General features: G+C 28.6%; 1 protein-coding gene across 1 annotated transcript; it reads right to left on the bottom strand.

Annotated features, from left to right (window-relative positions):
• Positions 1-14,355: 14,355 nt before the first annotated feature.
• Positions 14,356-17,074, bottom strand: LOC110631354 (transcription factor MYB41). The gene is made up of 3 exons (XM_021779153.2): positions 16,762-17,074; positions 16,483-16,612; positions 14,356-15,696 (listed from the first exon to the last, which is right to left on the bottom strand). Exons 1-3 carry the CDS (start codon positions 16,892-16,894, stop codon positions 14,586-14,588), a joined length of 1,374 nt encoding a protein of 457 aa, XP_021634845.1. The 5' UTR covers positions 16,895-17,074; the 3' UTR covers positions 14,356-14,585.
• Between the last annotated feature and the right edge of the window lie 2,567 nt (positions 17,075-19,641).

The following is a 19,641-nucleotide window of genomic DNA, read 5'->3' as shown; positions in this document are numbered from 1 at the left end:
ATGAACTTTAATCTGTAGAATTCCTCTATCCATGTATTAGCTTTTTTTTTTTTTAAATTCTCTTTTAAGACTTTATTTATTTACAGAATAATAAAAAAATAAAGTTATATATGAAAATTATTTCTTATAGAAAATGTTATCTATAAAAATATTTTTTAATAAAAATATTTTCTAATAAAATAATTATTTTTTAGTATAATTTAAAAAATAAAAATATTAAATTTATATATAACAGTATTAATGTAATATAAAATAATTATAGATTGATTATAGAGTGTTAATCCCCAAGCTCTGAGCATATGCCATTTGTTAGGAAGGGTTATTTTTAAAATAAATCAAAAGAAAATAATTTATTTTTTAAAATTATTGTGTTTGATAAAATTAATAATATAAAAAGTTAATCTTTTTGAATAATTTAAATTAATTTTATGAGAATTAATTTTGAATTAAAAGTAAAATTTACTAAAATTTTTATAAAAAGTGATTTTATTTAATGTTATTTATATCAAGATTATTTAATTAGTTCTTGAAATTTTTTATCTTTTATTTTTTATTTTTTTTATTTTAAATTTATTTTTTATTTTTAATTAATAATTAATCTTTAAAAAATTATTTAATTTAATATTAACTATTAATATTTAATACATTTATAATTATATTAAAAAATTTATTATATTATTTTGTTAATTTAAAAAATAATTTTTATATTTTTAATGATAAAATTATGTAAAAATCAGATTTTAGATATTATAAAAATAATAATAATAATTTTTAAATGAATGTGATAAAAATTATTTTTTTATAAGAATAAATATTTATGTTTAGTTTAAAAATAATAAAAATGATGAAAATTAAATCAATTTGAATCTATTATTAATTTTTTAATATAAAAGAGTTTATTTAAATTTTATTATATTTAAATTGATTTCAAATTAATAAATTTTTTAAATAAAAATAAATTAAATTTTATTAATAAAATTCAATTTTTTTTTCTTAAGAGCAATGTACACGAAACAAAGATTATATGTTCACGGAGAGAGATTTTTTTAAAGTACATTAAATTCTTTTAAAAAATAAAAATAAAAATTTAAGAATTTTATACTTATTTAAATGATTAAAATTGTATTTAGTGCTTAATTTTATTAATTTATTTCTAGAACTTCTTCAGAATAATAATTTTACCACAATCAATATTTAAACTAATTTATTACAAATATAATTCAAACTTTATTGCTCAAAGTAAGGTTTCAAATTAAATTTTTGCATCTATCTGGTTTGATTCCAGGCTATAAGCACACTTAGATTTTTGCATCTGCCCGGTTCGATTCCCGTTATCGTGAAGCACGTGTGAGAGTTGAAAAAGTTAATTGACGTTTGTCTAAAAAGAAATGATGGGGTTCAATATATTTTTTTCTTTAAAAAAAATTAACTTTAGATGTAAAGATAATTATTTTTGGCTCCATTTAAAAAAAAAAAATTATTTTTGACCCTTAATTGCACATAGTCGGTATTACAAACCGAAATAATTCGTTTGAATGATTTGATTTGATTATTAAACTAATAAAGCGGATAAAAGAAAAAATGATTTGATTTGATTTGATTATTAAATTAATAAAGCGGATAAATGAAAATATAAAAAAGAATTAGGAAAATAAAACAAAAACAGCAAAAGCTATCATCTTTTTTGATAAGATTAAGGTTTTTTTTAATTTTATCTATAAATTAATATAAAACTGTTTAAAAAAATAGTGAAATTTATTAAAAAAAAAAGAAAAAACTTATTTCGATAGAGTAATTACCGATTAATCATATAATAAAATATTTTTTAAATAAAATTTAATTACAATATTTATAAATTTATTACTATGTCAATATACTAATTCAAAAAAAAATAAAGTAATTGAAAATACATAACTATAATAATAGCAAGAATGCACATATCATTTTATTTTTAAAAGGTTGTTACTTTTTCTACAGTAATTTACTAAATGTTCCACAGTAAAATGGATAAAGAAATCAAAGTGCGGTTCTTAGTTTTTATCTTTAAAATTTTAAAATAATTTTTTTCTAGGATACGAATTTTAAACCTTGTAACTACCTCCATTAGTGATACTCAACTTTAGGTTCACTTTATTTGGTTATAACTATTAGCAAGTTGTTATATAATTACAAAATAAAAAATATTAATATTTTTTTATATATTTAATTTCAACTGGAAGTCCATTTCAAAGGAGCGGTTGCCGCATCTTTGTCTTTGCTTTTACTTTTACTTTTCTTTATTAGTTTGATTGGTTTGTATTGTTTTGTGTTACTTACCCTTTAGTGTGAGTATAGTTATCCATTTCGGTTCTCTCTCGTCGTATATGGTTATACCGATTTTTTTTATTTATTATATCCGTTGATCTGTATTTTTTAAATTGTCCATATTAAAGTTATCGAGAAAGATATTATCAAATCCATCTTAAATTATCAAAATAAAAAATTTATACATGCACATCAATAACTCGAAACTACACAAATACGTTTAGTAGCTATTATAGCCGTTGGCCTTCTTCGACTGGACTCTACGCTTTTAATTTTTTCTTGTCTCGTTGGCAACTAGAATGAAAGGATGATGATGTTCTTGACGGTGTGGTGTTCCGACAATATAGCGGTGTGATGATGTGACTTTTTTATTTGAGTGCTTGGCTTCTATTATGTAGTTATTTATTTTTTTTCTGTTTGATTGTTTAGTTGGATTTTTTATTATGATTTGAATTTGTTTGATTTGATTTATTCAGTTTTGATTTATTTTTTTATATTTTTTTAGACATTTGATATTTTTATATAGCTTTCTATATTTTTTACTTTTTGTACTTTTTAATGCAATTCTAATTATATGATAAAAAATAAAGAAGTCAGATTTGATATTACTAACTTGATTTAATTTAATAGTTAAATCTATATAACTTACTTTGTAGATTTATATTTGAGTTTCTACCTCTCAATCATTTATTAAAAAAAAAAAAATAAAATTTTCAAAATAAAAATGCATAAAAGGTTAACCCATGGTTTTATTCTCTGTTTCTTTTCGTCTTGATTTTTTTTAGATCATTTTGATTTTCCTTACCTTCGAATAAGGATGGCGATCTGTCATTCTTGATTTCCCTCGTCTTGACGCCGGTTTATTTTATCTTTGTTTTTGTTTTTGTGATTTTACTACAGGTTCAGGTTATTTTCTGAGTGAGAATTGATTTCTCTATCAGACCTGTTTAGAGTTAGTAGAACTTCTTTTAATGTCGGAGAAGAATCTCGTTGTTGTGGTGCTGGTATCCTGGCATTGCCCGCTATACTCGAAAAATCACATTCCGATTGATCGATGTTGGCCATAGACTCTGTGGCATTTCTTTGTACAATATAGTTCTGGTATGGGCAGCTTTAGATCTGTGTTCATCTCAGCGATTTCAGTTTGGATATGCGTGGTTGCTTCTTGACCTTTTGTCCTTTCGTTGTTGATGATTTTTGTTGCTCACGCTTGGTTAGTTCTCCATTTTGATTGGTGATGCTATTGATGGGTTTCAATTTTCCGTGACGATGACTATCGGTATTTCCTCTATAGTCGGATTGAGTGAATTTTGAACTGATTTAAGATTAATTTTGGATTAATTTTATTGTATTTTGCCTTTTATTTTAATTTGGACTAATTCTTTGTATTTTTTAATATTTTTTACCTTTAACAAATGCAATCTTTATCTTGTTAAAAAAATATAAAATATAAAATTATTGTTAAAACAAATAAATACATCAATTTAAATAACAATATTTAGCTTTCACCTTTTTGTATTTTTTGGATTGCTAACAGTGTAGAATTAAAGTTAAGAGAAACCTTCGTAAGGAACCATTAGTGGAAAAATGGAAACTTTTAGTCAGTCCTCCTAATTTATTATATTATGATTTTTAAATCACACAGCATCAAAAAGTTTGGAATTTTTAATCCATGAGGAAGATATTTGATGGAAGTGCACTCTCCATTCATAGCCATCATGTCAATTTTTAGTCTAAAATAAATAATGTCCATAATAGCAACCAAGAAAAATCTAAGCAAAACTGATATTTTTTATTTTTTACTTTTAATAAAGAACACAAAAAGGATTATGGCCTTTTTCACTGACACCCACCCCCACGCGTTACACGAATGTGTTATCAATCAAAACCCTGCGTTAGCCTCGTGACGTAATGTATCACATAACATCAAAAGATAAAATTATTTTTTAATTTTTAAAATATAATATAATTAATAAATTTATTTTATTATTTTTAAAATTTAATATTTTTATCTTTAAATTTTAATTTCGTTAAAATTAAATTATTAAAAAAATTTACTTTTAAAGTTAATGATAAAATTTTTTTATATTTTTAATTTTATTATAATTATATCTTATATTTTTTAACTAAATTCTAATTTTATAAAATTATTTTAACCCTGCGTTGGCCTGGTGACGTAATGTATCACTCAACATCAAAATAAATTAAATTATATAAAATTAGATAATGTATATATTTTTTTTAACCAAATATTTAATCTATATATTATTAATTTTTTAAATTCACTCTAAATATTAGAATAATTTTTTAAAAAATAGTAGATTAGTATTATATGTAAGAGTTAAAAAAATAATTTAAAAAAATATTTAAAAAAATATTTTATTATTTTTAATATTTTTAACTGAATCATGTTAAATATTACTTTAAATTACTTTTTAATAATTTATAATTAATATATTTAATAAAATTATATTTTTAACTATAATTTTAAAAAGTAATACTAAATAGTAAGGATATTAAATAAATTTAAAAAAAATTAAGTGATAATAATTTTAATCAAAATAATATCAAAATAAATTATTATTATTATAAAATTATTGATAAAAAATAAAAAAATAATATAAATAATAATTTTTAAATATATTTAACAAAAAATAACTTAATAATTTTATAAATTTATACTTGTAGAAATAATTACAGAATGTATTTAGTCTGTGTATTTAGTTTAATATTAAACGAATTGATAAAAAATAAAAAAAAAATAAAATAAAATTGCAATGAAGATTTTTCTAGTAATTAATTATAAATTTTGCTGATGTCACGTAACGACATTGCATAATAATTTTATAACGGTTAAGTATATTTGAAATATATTAAAATTTAATTAATTAAAAAAATACATAATATAATTATAATAAAATCATAAATATAAAATTTTTTATAATTAATTATTGTCTTTATAATTTTTTTTTTTTTTAAAAAAGTAAATAAAATCAAATTGCATGATTGGGTTTTTGGTCGTAAACCCAATCAACCCCATCTGCAGTGGGCCACCTAATAATTTTAGCATTTGGACAAATCACAAAAGAATATAGTTCATATGAAAACTTAAGTACAGATAAATAAATATGTACGTGAATGTATGTCTCTATTATTAAATTACCGTTCTATAATATGTTTTATACGAAATATTATATTTGCCAAAAAAATGTAATTATGAAGCTTTTGCTTAATGAGCCACTAGCATTCACCTTCTACTAAAAAAAATTGAGATAAAACCATATCAAAACAGTTTCAACATATAACTTTTACTGAAATTTAAATTTGAGATTTTTTAATTTTAAAGGCGATTCTAATTACATAATTTTCTCAGCAAATATTCAAGTGGCTATAATTTGAAAATAAATTGCAGTTGTTTCTTGTTTGGCAATTAACTATATATTTTTTAAATAAAATCATTTTATTCATCCATATTGAAGTCATTTTTTAATGCAATTGCGACTCGATGGCGCTCTCGAGCGAAAACCCTAATGGCCAACCTCTATCGATGGAAGAGGATGATTTGGTTCACCGGAGCACTAGAAAGAGAAGTAAAGAGCAGGATGGTATTATCTCGCTAGATGATGCTATAGAGGATATAGAGGAAGGTCAAACTGGAAATTTTGGTGTGCTATCATCGTTTTGAGACATGTTAGTTAATGGTAGCGTGGGGAAGGAGTCGATGGTCCCTGATAGTGTGGAGGTGAATGATGGTGTTGAGGGAGATGATGTCCTATCTGATTTCGAGGCTGAGGAGGAAGAAGATGACCATTGCCTTGTTATTCATTTAACTAAGGAGGAGAGAAGGTGGCTCCACAAGCCTTGGATTCGTGTCCTAATTATCAAACTAATAGGTAGAACGATAGGCTATACTTATTTAGTGAGGAAATGTGTAAACCTGTGTCCCTTATTGAAGTCATTTTGATTGAGAATGATTATTATCTTGTTAAGTTTAATAGTGCAGATGATTATGATCATGCTCTTGAGGAGGGTCCGTGGATTATTTCGAATCATTATCTTACGGTCCGCAGATGGTATCCCGATTTTGACCCCTTTGAAGCCACCATTGATACTCTTACGGTGTGGATTTGTTTCTCTTATTTACCAATCGGGTATTATGATAATAGTTTTCTTCTGAAGATTGGAGCTAAAGTGAGTAAACCTTTTAAAGTTGATACTAAGACTAGTCTTGTTACTAGCAGCCATTTTGCGAGAATGTGTGTGGAAGTTGATCTTTCGAAGCCACTCTCCTTTCAAAATTTAACCTGCAGAAGAGAGTTCGACGGATTGAGTATGAAGGGCTTCACATGATTTGTTTTAAAAGTGGGAAATTTAGTCATGTTTCCGACCATTGTCCAGTGATAAATCAGGCCAATGATAATGCTCAAGAAGTTGGAGTGGGTCAGTGTGCAGAGGAGGCAAGAATTGACAAGGAAAGTGCTTCGAGATTTGAGCATATTAACCCGAAAATATTGGAAGATTATGGAGGGTAGACGATTGCTCACAAGGAGAAAAGAAGAAACCGCGTGGACAGGGAAGGCAACCGAATCGAAAGGATTATTCTAATCAGCAGGGAAATAGGGATAATGCTAATTTTGCAATAGGAGGGAATAGGTTTTATTCCTTAAATGATTTGTATGAGGAAGATACAGATGTTGTTAATGATGCCAATCACGTGCATGTCCTTTCCCATGCAACAATTGGGTCAATTACTAGTAAAAGTGGGCCTAAAGAAAATGGTATAAGAGTGGATAACATTAAAATGAGTAAGACAAATTTTACTCCTAGAACAAAGAGTGCTACTTCTACGAGGGATATGCCCTCTTCTTTGAATACTGCAGTTAATTTGGAGCAGTGTAGAGATTTGCCTAATGGGCTGAGACAAGCTGTGGCAGAAAATGAGCATATGGTGGTTAGTGGTCATAAGGGGTCAAATGAGGTTAATAAATGGGTTGTGGCCCATAATAATGAGACGATTGGCATTGTTAATTTTGATAATCTTGACCAAAGATTAGTTGACCATAATAACCAGTAATTTCCTCATCCTACTGCTCCAGATAATAACTTAATGGGAGGAGATAATACCGATGTTATTCTGCTTATGGCTCGAACATTTATAGATGCTTTTAATGGCATTACGAATGGTGATGATAGGGAGGGCGCTGATCCTATGAGAAGTTAATGTAACTAAGTCGATTTCTAGTTGTTGGTCGATTTTTTCTTTTCTTTTTTAATTATTTTATGATAATTTTGTCTTGAAATTATCAAGGTGTTGTGTCATCTAATTTTTGGAGAGCACTTAAAGAATATAGGAGGCGTTATAAACCTGATGTATTAGCCTTAATGAAAACTCGTGTTTCTGGGTCTCAAGCTCACAATATTTGTAAGAAGCTCGAATTTGATCAATTGGATTAGGATTGAGACATTTGGTTTTAGTGGTGGTATTTGGATTTGTTGGAATGATAATAGCTTTGTCATGGATATTTTGGCAACTCATACACAATTTGTTACTTGTAAAATTACTCCTTCCCAGGGGATTTCTTAGGTTGTAAGTTTTATGTATGGAAGTCCCAATAATACTCTAAGCCGTTATTTATGGGAGGATTTAAAGATTACTGATTTGGATGCTGGAGAGGAGTGGGTTGTTTTAGGAGATTTCAATGCAGTAATCTCAAAGGAAGAGCAAGCTGGTTATCGGTCTTTTAATACTACTGGATCCATGGACTTTTAGAATTAGCTTTTCGATTCAGCTTTAATTGATGTTGGATTTAAAGGCTTCCTTTTACTTGGAGTCGTGTTAATGAAGCTAGCAGCTATAAAATGGCTCGATTAGATAGAGGGGTTTGTTCCTCTAATTGGAGGGTGAGGGTCTTTGATGCTAGAATCATCCACCCTCCAAAATTTTACTCGGATCATTGTCATTTAGTGCTTGAAGTGACTAAGCAAATATTTATGAGAAGTGATTTTTTCTGTTGTCAAGCGGCATGGTTTGCTCATTCCAGGTTTTTGAGTTCGGTTCGGAGTTTGTGGGGTCAGTCTAAGAGATTATGGCAGAACCTTAATCTTTTGCAAGAAGGATTGAAAAAGTGGAGTAAAAAGGAATTTGGTAATATTTTTTAGCAAAAGAACAGGCTTCTTGGACGTATTGGCGGTGTGCAATATATTCTCTCTACGTACTGGGGTAGGGCCCCTAATTTAGTAAGGCTTGAGGCTATACTAAAAAAAAAGCTTGAAGTTATTCTACAACAGGAAGAATTATTATGGTTTCAATGCTCTAAGAAAGATTGAATTGTTTATGGGGAGAGAAATACTAAGTATTACCCTTTAGCCGCTAAAGTGAAGGAAAAAGGCAATAACGGCACTACCAGATCTGGAGGGTCATTGGGTTATTGATGATGCTCTTCTCTAGGACTTGGTTCTCAAGTACTATAAAGGGCTCTTTTCTGCAAAGGCTGAACCTTGATTTTCTGTATTGAATAGTGTTTCTTATTTAAGAGTGCCTGAGGATATGAGGACTGATTTAGAGAAACCATTTGCTAATAAAGAGGTTGCCAAAGCTTTGTTTCAGATGGCTCCGCATAAAGCAGCTAGTGAAGATGGATAAACCGCCGGTTTTTTCCAGCGTACTTGGAGTGTATTGGGTCAGGATGTATATGATTTTGTAGTGGGGTCCTTCATTTCTGACTTCTATTGCTCAGTTTTGACCCATAAGTTTATGCAACGTATTGTATAAGCTTATAACAAAGACCAAGGTTAACATGTTGAAGGATGTTATGCCGAAGTTGGTTGGTCAGGAAGAATGTAGTTTTGTTCCTGGTCGAAAAATTGTTGACAATATTGTTATCTACCAAGAGGTTATTCATACCATGAATAAAACAACAGGGCACAGAGGATTTATGACTTTGAAGATCGATTTAGAGAATGCATACGATAGATTACATTGGGATTTCATTGAATAAGTACAGGTTAAGTCAGGTTTTTCGAATTTATAGGTTTCAAATATTATGAAGTGTGTCAATTCAGCTTCTATGAGAATTTTGTAGAATAGACAGAAACTAGAGAGCTTTAGTCCAACCCGGGGAGTAAGACAAGGGGATGCTTTGTCCTCTTACTTATTCGTTTTATGTATTGAGCAATTGAGTAATATGATATGGGCTTCAGTGAATGATGGGCAGTAGAATCCTGTGTCGTTGTCGAGAAGAGGTCCTTTCGTGTCTCACCTTATATTCGCAGATGACATGGTATTATTTGCGGAAGTCTCGATTGAACAGTTGATTATTATTATGCAAATTCTTAATTGTTTCTCTCTTACATATGGGCAACGTATCAACTTCTCAAATTCTTCTCTGTATGTATCTCCTAATGTTGATATTGGCCTGGCAAATTCATTGGTGTCTATGTCCAGGATGGTAAAAGTGGACAATTTGGATAGATATCTGGGGGGTCCAAAAGCTTCATGGTAAAAGTGGACAATTTGGAGAGATAATGGAGAAGGGTGGAATTGGATGGAACTACATCGTTATCTCCCGAATTATGTGCTTGAATTTTTATGGCCAATGGTTCTTTTGGAAATAGTTTCAGATTGAGATAGCATGGTTTGGAGCAAGACACTTTCAGGTATTTATTAAATTAAATTGGGTTTTAAGGTCTTAACTAATCAATACAGAGATCCCAACCAACTAATATGGAAGCTCACATGGAAGGCTAGAAGAACTAAACATATGAGGGTTTTTCTGTGGGAAGTTGCTTATGGCAAAATTATGAGTAATGTTGAGAGGAAAATGAGAACTTTCACAAATATTGATACATGTGGGCTTTGTATCTCGTAGCAGAAACGATCATCCATACTTCAAGAGACTGCTATTTTGTGAAACTAAGTCTAAGATAAATTTAAAGTGAGTTGCTTGAATGAGGATTTTTATAGAGTTGATAACGTGGTCGATTGGTTGACCTCAAATTTGCAGATTTTCGATGGCCAATTCAATGGAGTAGCATGGGACATCTTATTCACAATTTGTGTTTGGTGGATATGGAAGCATCGAAATTTTCGAGTTGTTAATCCTGGCGAGGTTATTCCTTTGCTTTCTACTGATTTCATTTTGAGGGAAGCTAAAGAATTATAAAGTGCATGGGAATTGGTAATAATTCTGTCAGACACTTAACATTGATTAGTTGGCAACCTAAACCGTTGGCTGGTTAATAATTAACACGGATGGAAGTGTCAAGGGAGGATCTGCGGGTTGTGCAGGTGTTGTCCGTGATCATGTGAGTCATTGGATGGGTGGTTTTAAGCTCACTTTGAGGGTTTGTGGTTCTTTCGAAGTGTAAGTGCTTTGAGGATAGCTTGGAATAGAGGTTGGAGGAAGTTGCTGATCCAAACAGATTGTTCGGCCAAGGACAAAGTGCATTCTGTATTGCAAACTTAGTGAAGAATATAATAGAGATGTTAAAGAGGAAGTGAAACATTGAAGTGGTGAAATTTTTTCAAGAAGCAAACATGGTAGCTGATTGCTTGCTACCAAGTTTTCTGCTGTTGAATACAACATTATCTAGTTAAATACACCATATAGGGATGTGAAATGATTACTGGATGCAAATGTATTAGGGCTTTATTGATTTCGTTTGATAATATAATGGTTTCCCTCCTAAAAAAAAATCATTTCTGAATCAATTTCACTTTTCACTCAATAAATTTAATTTATTTTTAGAGACGAATTATATAAATTGATTCATTCCAATTAGTTTAAATTTAAATTTATTTGCCATTCAATTGGCATTTTTATCATGATAGTAAAATGAAATTATTTAAAAAATGAGTTTCAAAATAATTAGGATTGGGTGACTTTGAAAATTATAATTCTAGAATATTTTCTATAGAAATTCAATGAGAGATGTAGGTGTGAACATTTAAATGGAGATCCATAAAAAAAGGTGGGCTTCATAATTCACCAACAGATTAACCAACTATTATTGAAAGCTGGTCTTCTGATAATATTATTGATTTTTGGACAATAAGTGGCATTTTGTACAATTGATGCTCAGTTAATTTTTGAATTATTGCAAAAGCAGATCCATCTGTTTCGGAAACAAAATCATAGTGAAATGGGTGGGTAAGGCTGCAGATTCACATGACATTGAAAGGATCAATGTACTTTGTCCCTTGTTCTTCTATTATGAGCTAAGACTGTCCTCCGCATTTTATTTAAATAAAAATTACTGTTTAATTTTTAATAATATATTAAAACAGATGCTCAATTAAAGGGGATTGCACATGCTCGATTACCAGATATTCTTCTTGTGGTTGGTTAATTGCAAGTCCAAACCATCTGGACCTTCTTCTCACTTCTCTAGGTTCTATTTCCCTTAGTTGCCCTAGATTTCAAGGGAGGAGGCGTCAATGATGTTTTGATTCTAATAGAATTTAGGTTGGGTCACCTGCAACAGATGTAGGGTTCTTAAAATGGGCTTCATTCCTATTGTTTCATTGTATTCAGTTTAGAGTTTTGTTTTTTTTTTTTCTTTAATGAAATCTATATTTTTAAGAAAAAAAATAAGATAAAATAATAGACTGATAATTTGTTATTTAAATTTTCAACTGAAAATGAAGGATTTTTTTTTTGTTTTTCGGAAGAGAGAAGAATCATTACTGAAAATGATAGGGAAACAAGCTCCCTTCCAAAGGAACGTTGAGCCACAAAGTCGAGGAAAAGGCAAAATTTTTTTGAAGGTATGTTTTATTAAGGCATGAGGTGTCCTGTTGCAATTCCTCCTAACATAACAAAAAACAAAATGCCTCAAACACGTACACGTTAATCATCCAAACAAAAGGGAAAGATGAAATTATAGGAGCCGCGCTCGTGAATAATGTGGTAGCCGCCAAATGAACAGTCCAATTAATTATTATTATTATTATTATTATTAAGCTAAATAACTAAAAAATATGTAAATTTATATTAATTTTAAATTTTAAATAAATTAATTAAAATTATTATATTAGTGATTATAAAAATTTTATTACAGATATATTATTATTAATTATTTTTTATATATATTATTATTTTAAATTAAATAACATATATTTCATAAAATTTATTATTTTATTAATCATGTAAAGCGTAATCGACAAATCTAATTATGTAGTACAAGAATATGTAGGCAGCTCAATCACTTCTTAAGCATGCATATTCACTTTATGCATTCAAAGCTTTATTAATTAGATTCTTTACCTATGACCTAATAAATTCACCTTTAGGGAAAATATGTCGTAACCACCCAACTTATTAATTAATTATAATATATATTATTTATAATTTAATATGATATAATTATACGTTATTTTAAAAAATTAAATTAAATCTCTCAAATATATAAATTTTGAGCTAATTTTTTTATCTTAAATTCTGTTTTTTGAAAATAGTATTTAATATTTAATTAATTAATATCTAAATAATTATAGACTTCACACCCATTTACAGTTATTATAATAATTAATATTATCAGAGATAGTCCTTAAAAGACTTATTATTATTATTATTATTATTTGAAGGAGCTTTTTATAATAGAAAATATTCTTTGTTTTCTTTTAGAAAAACTTTTTAAATTAGCATATTTGGCAGATTGATACAAAACTTATAATTGCATTACATATACTAAACATATGCCTTATCAATCAAATTCAAATGCATTTTCTTTTATAAAATGACTTTCCTAATTTCTTTCTAGCAAGCATAATTATTTTGATAAAAGAAATTATAGAAATCAAAGAAAGAATTACTCACAAATTTAGTATAATGGTAAAGAAATTTGAATAAATTTGAGAGGTCTCAAATTATATTTTTTTAATTTTTAATTTAAAAAAAATTAAAAAAAATTATCTCATGAAATGTTATAATTCAATGTTTATGTTTATTTTAAAAATAATTAATTAAATAAATAAAAGAAGATACGTGTGATCAGTTGACAAGCTTTAGTTTGTCAGTTAAAAGAAAAAACAAAAGAAAAGTCGAGAAAGAGGACATTATGAGATCTTAATTCGAATTATAAAAAAAATTATTAATTAATATTTTTATTAATTTTAATATGAATAAATTAATTCATAAACTTCTCACATAATTAAAAAAATAATTAATAAATTTTTTAAATTACGAAATTAAATTATAAAATAATTAAAATTAAATAAAAGATTAATTAATAATTCTTTTATAATATATAGATTAAATAATAAATTTTTTAAAAATAAATCGGGGAAATATATCACAAGAACGTGATGTCAAAAAAGGTGACAGATGAGAGTTGTTATTTCAGAGGAAAAGACATGCCGCAATTTGACGTTACAATTATTAAGAAATTATCTAATATTATTGAATATATATTGTGTCCGTATATATATATATATATAACCGACTGAATTATACAAGGGACCGAAATCAACTTTAAAGGATTTTGTCGGAAGTGTAATACAAAGCAATGAAAACCAGTCGAGTGAGCAGCTTTGAACTCGGTCCGATTTCATTATAACAAGGACAAGAGATGATTCTTACATGAAACCATTTTATAGCCTCAATTTGAGAGCATTGCTCTGACAATCTTCATCGGAGAAATCCATACTTTAATTTAAATTTAATTTAAATTTTTTAATAAATCAAATATATATATTAAGTATTAAATAAGTTTACATAAAAAAATAATAATAAAATTCACATTAAATCAATATAAATCGAAAACGTAGTACAGAATAACATATAAAAAAGAGTTCACGCGAAGCCCAGAAAAAACAAGCCTACACATTTGGTATACAACATAACAATAACTTAATAATGCATTCAATTATTACTCCAGTACATTTTCCGAATAAAAGAAACTAACATTGTGACAGACAGCAATACAATCCAAACAAGAAAATCCTCAGAAAAATTATTATGTTTAATTTACATGTACATGTCTTTTGGAACTTATGACTATTATTTCTTCTCAGAATATCCAAAATGCGAATAGGAACATTCGATCCCTCAGTGTTCCAGTTAAATGAAAACAACATTGCTCCCATGGCTAATAGGTAAAAATTAATTTATTATACATTGATGACATATATTTATTTTCTCAGCTGAGATGGCAATACATATTAATCTTTACATATATTTATATTTAAAAAAGATATAAGATATTTATGCGTTTATATATTTACAAAATCGGACTAAGAGAGAACCTAATATACATATGATAACAAATATTATTATAGAAAATCAAAAGAAATAGGAATCCGACGGTTGATAATTCTCAAAAAGGGGGTCCTCCCAGGAATATGTACCTTCTTCAAATACCTCGGCTTTACTTTCACCGCCATCCTTTGAATCTGCACTGAAAGCAGACACGACATGTGAATCGCCAATAAAAAAATCTGAGAACCCATCGGCGAAATATTTCTCCAACTGATTGGTGGCATCTCGGGAACCAGTTGTCATCTCACTCTCAAAGGTGGTTGTTGTCGTCGTCAATGCATCCTTAACTTCACCAACACTGCACGTCCCCATTGATTCGCAACCAGAAAATGTCAGTCTATCATTATAATTATTATTATTATTATTATTCTTGCTAAAATCATAGAGAGGAGAAGCTGGAGATTCCCAGCCACTATAGGTATCACACATGCTACCACTCGAAACGCCGCCGTCGCTCACCCCATTCCAATTATTAAGCAGGTCAAGATCAAAAGAGTCCATTAATGACGAAAGATCATGGGTAGTCATTTGATCGTGTATCCCTCCATTGGAAGTGGAAATGGATCTTGACATATCAGAGGCAGTCTCTGAAAGGCTGGATACAGATGTAGAACGATGCATAATATCATGATTATCTGAAGAGCCTGACAAGATAGATTTTATAGTGTCGATGCAGTGTAAACGGTTGGTAAGTCTACTGGCCATTTTGTTTAGGAGTCTAGCAGAAGTGGAAGCAGGCCTCAGCATATCTGGGCACCTCATAGCTAAGGAAGGAGGAGACTCCGAGTGACGTGTGTTCATAATACTAACGTCCACAACATCTGTATCAGCTTCTGTTGCAATACTCTGGCTTGTTTTTAGCGTCTCGAGGCAAGTTGATGGCGCAAGCTTAGCGGCTATTTTGTTGAGCAGGTGGACTGAAGCCGAACTAGGCCTTAAAGGGGTAGGCTGGGCAGGTGCAAGTTCAGTTTCACAGACAGGAGACGTGTTGGAGGGAGCAGAAGAAGGATCATCTGGATTGTAACACACATGATCATTACCCTTCTCGGCTTGTCGCTTCTTGAGATGTGTGTTCCAATAATTCTTGATCTCGTTGTCGGTTCGCTTTGGGAGATGCCTGGCTATGGCGGACCACCTGGCCATAAGATAGCACTATGGGTTAAGTACCCTTTTCAAAAATAGTACAATACACTTTTTTTTTTTCTTTTTCAAAGGAGGCAAAGTATTGTATTTTTGTAATCTACATGTTAAATATAAAAAAATAATACAAGAATAAAGAAAATACTTCCAAGTGAAATTTTCAAAGGGTCAAAATATTTTACATGTATTATACAGAGTTAAGATATTTGTTATGAATTTTTTGATGTAATATATTTATTATAAAGAAAATATGAAGTGTTATGGTGTGGTTGGTTATTATGATTTTTAATTTAAAATTGAAAAAGTCATAGCACATACCCGACCAAGGACATGAATAAAACCAGTTACTTTAAAGTCATTTTCCAAACAAATCAGATTTGGTTAGCCATGTAAATATATTTATTAATTTATTTTCTGAAAACTTCAAGTTTCATAATTGAGTAACTCTAATTAAATAAGATTTGAAAATTATAAATGCTTTTTCTAATTGTATTAATAGTTTACCACTTAATTTAATTTGTAAAATCTATTTTCATATTATAAGATTGAATTTGTATTAAATACATAAAGAAACTAAAATTTAAATTTTTTTCCACGAAAATGAAAGTTAAGTGGTATTGATTATATATATATAGTAGAACGTGAAAATGGAATTGAAGTGGGAATGAAAAATAAAGCTGATTCAGGATCTTGATAACTTTATGGGAAGTCAATTATTGAAGAGAATGCAATCAAAAGTGAAGCAGAGAAAGGAAAGGTGTAGATGGATGGATTTATTCACCTGTTCCCCAGAGAAGCATGGAGTTCAATGATCTTCTGCTCCTCTTCTTTACTGAACTCTCCTCTCTTAATATCAGGCCTAAGATAATTAGCCCACCTAAGTCTGCAGCTCTTTCCACATCTCTGAAGACCTATTTCATGTAAAACAACAAACCAGCAGTACAAGTTAGAACACAATCAACATTCTGAGACAGATCCTCAAGAACCTTGTCTGCTGTGTTGGTCACATTATGCCTAGCTCCAAGAACACAAAAAAGATTATTTAAGAATCTGATGGTACCAGCTTTCTGAGGCAAGGTTCGCCAGCCTCCTTCCCCGTGTTCTTTAATGTAAGCGATGAGTTTCTGGTCCTCATCAGCTGTCCAAGCACCTTTCTTTAAACCGTCTGCATTGCAGCATGGAGTCCTTCCCATAATTTCTGATGCTAAAACTGGAAGAAGCCAAATATAATATAAGAATTGAAGCTTGTATTGGTTAGATATATAAACTACTTCAAACTCGAGGAATTCTGATAAGAAAAACAAGAATGAATTGGAGCAGCAACATCATTCCAAGAAAACTCATGGATTCATTAGTTTTCATCAAGAACATATTATTTCTTACTTAGAGATATGGTGGTGGTGGTGATGGGCAAGGGCTATATATACTGGTCATTGATATTGGGTAGAGATGGCACTTTCTGGCCATATTATCCGATGATTATAAATAATTTAATGAGTTTTAATTATAAAAATGTTTAAATGATACAATTTATTTTTTTAAATAATATCTAAAATAGTATGATGGTATTTTTCAATAATAGTTTTATCAGCAAATACATGTGCGGCTTTATTATTTCTACCAAGTTATTTTAGTTAAAATTACAACTTTATCTAATTACATATAATTAATTTTCATGATCTAGATTTACTATTTAAATAAAGTTTCCATTTATGTTTAAAAAATAATTTATATTTAGAAAATATTTTCTAAAAAATAATTTATTTCTTATTTTTTACTTGTAATTTATAAAATAAAGAATATTAATATAAAAAAATCTATGTTAAACATAGAATGATCTACTATGAGAAGACATACATCAGGCATATATACCCCTCCCATCATCGAGCATGTAAATTTACTGTCTTTTTCAACCTAATAACTCGTTTTAATTAAAATCTTAAAACATTTGAAAATTTCATACCCAAAATTATTACTACTCTGATTACTACCATCATTTACTAAATCAGTTCATTTATTATCTTCAAACGGATATTTATCTGCATATCTCAGTCTTGCTAATTTTTAAATTTGAGAGTTACTATAAAAAAATAAATTGAAATTTATTTTTATGTATTTTATGTCTATAATATTTGAAAATTGGAATGGATCATCCATATGAGTTAACACAATTCCAAACCGTCAAAAAAGTGTCCATCCTAAAGATATATCTCCTAACCATTAAATGTCATATTGAATAGACGCATCATATAGTTAAAGGACAAATCCCTTAGTATTTTTTTATATATAAGAAGACATGAAGCCATTTCTTAAATAGAAATTGCAATAAGCAATAAAACATATTAAGGGATATACCAAGAAATAAAAGCGTGTGCATTTTGATCTTTATTTTTTGGTAGACTCTTATTTAGTTCATTGTGAAACATTTTAGTTTTATAAACACTACTACATTTTAGTATTTAGGCAGCTACATTTTCGCAATAATTATGAAATTATTACTTTAATACTACTAAAATAATAGTTCAACACCAAATTAAAACTGTTATAAAGTAAATTTATTTTTTTAACTATGTATAATAACATACTTTTATAAAAAGTTTATTTTATCTTTAATAAAATCATTATTTTAGCTGCGATTTTTATTTGCTGCAAAAAAGTAATTAAACTATTATTTTATATTTTGCAATAAAAATAGATACAGCGGTTCTCAAACTATTATTATTAACCTATAATTACAGTTAAAATATATAACATAACAAATTAGAGTTATTGCTTTAAATTTGTTTTGTAACCGTGAAATAAAATGTATATTTAAATTATAAATTTTTAATATATTTCATGTTAAATACATGTTATTATATTAGAGAACAAATATAAATAATAATTTTAGAGTATTATTTATAGACATAAATTAATATCCATATACAATAACCCATGTGTTGGATGGTTAATCCCAATAAGTTGATGAAAATCTCTTAAGTAGGAATTCATTGTAATCCTTCTTAGTTTAGCTTGACTAGGGTCTGGTCCCTAGTAAATACAAGAGGCTGATTGTTGGTAGTCTTGTTTAAGCAAGAGGTAGGTTTTTAATTGGCCTATCCATTTTTAGTTGTGCTCCATTCCATTTCTAGCTTCCTTTGTTTACTTCAAAACCTCACTAGAGGAAAGGACTTGTATGGGTGCATTTGTGCACGGTTACACCAACATAAATAAAATAAAATAAAAAAAAAAAAAAACTTAACTCACTCCAAAAGCCTGTTCAAAGGGAGGAGTGTCTAATATCTTTATAAATGGCACATTACTCCAACCGATATAGAATTCAACAGTAGATTTCAAAACAAAAAGCTTGTCTAATCTTTTTTATTAGATTTCAGAATAAATATTCATAATTATAAAATTTATAGACAGGTTCCTAGTATATCTGACTTGCTCCTCACAAATGATAGTTTATTTTTCTTCAAAGCTAGTGTGAATGAGTGTAGAACTATATAAAATATTTTGCAAACTTATGAGTTTGCTTATGGGCAAGCTATTAACTTTTAAAATCAGAAATTTGCTTTAGTGTCAAAATTTTTAAGGAGGATAAGAATATGGCTTATCATCATCTGGGTGTTTTTTCTCCCTTTAATCATTGTAGGTATTTGAGACATCCATCTCTTATCGAATCAGATTTGGAAGAGAGTCTCTACAAATAAGGAAAGTTTTAATCTCAGACGAAAAAGAAGTTCTTTTAAAATCTGTGGCTTAAGAACTTACTATATGATTTTTTTCTCTATCCTTATCTCTCTTGCGATGAGTTACAAAGAATGATATGGACGAAGATCATTCATTGCTATCTTGGGATAAAATACCTTTAAATAAGGAGTTTATTGAGATAAATTTTTAATATCTCCACAGTTTTAATTCATTGAGACAGTTGAATATTTTTAGTTTGATATTT

Source organism: Manihot esculenta, chromosome 14 (assembly GCF_001659605.2).
Source record: "Manihot esculenta cultivar AM560-2 chromosome 14, M.esculenta_v8, whole genome shotgun sequence".
NCBI classification, from domain to species: Eukaryota; Viridiplantae; Streptophyta; class Magnoliopsida; order Malpighiales; family Euphorbiaceae; genus Manihot; species Manihot esculenta.
Note: the sequence above shows the minus strand (reverse complement) of the source record. Positions and strands in the feature narration are given on the sequence as shown.

Bases quoted from the DNA above. Each gene is read 5' to 3' on its own strand.
- LOC110631354 (XM_021779153.2), bottom strand. From the start codon at position 16,894: ATGGGAAGGACTCCATGCTGCAATGCAGACGGTTTAAAGAAAGGTGCT. The intron at 16,613-16,761 runs GTACCATCAGAT...TACATGAAATAG, and splicing joins AACCTTGCCTCAGAAAGCTG to GTCTTCAGAGATGTGGAAAG. The intron at 15,697-16,482 runs GTGAATAAATCC...TCTTATGGCCAG, and splicing joins CATGCTTCTCTGGGGAACAG to GTGGTCCGCCATAGCCAGGC.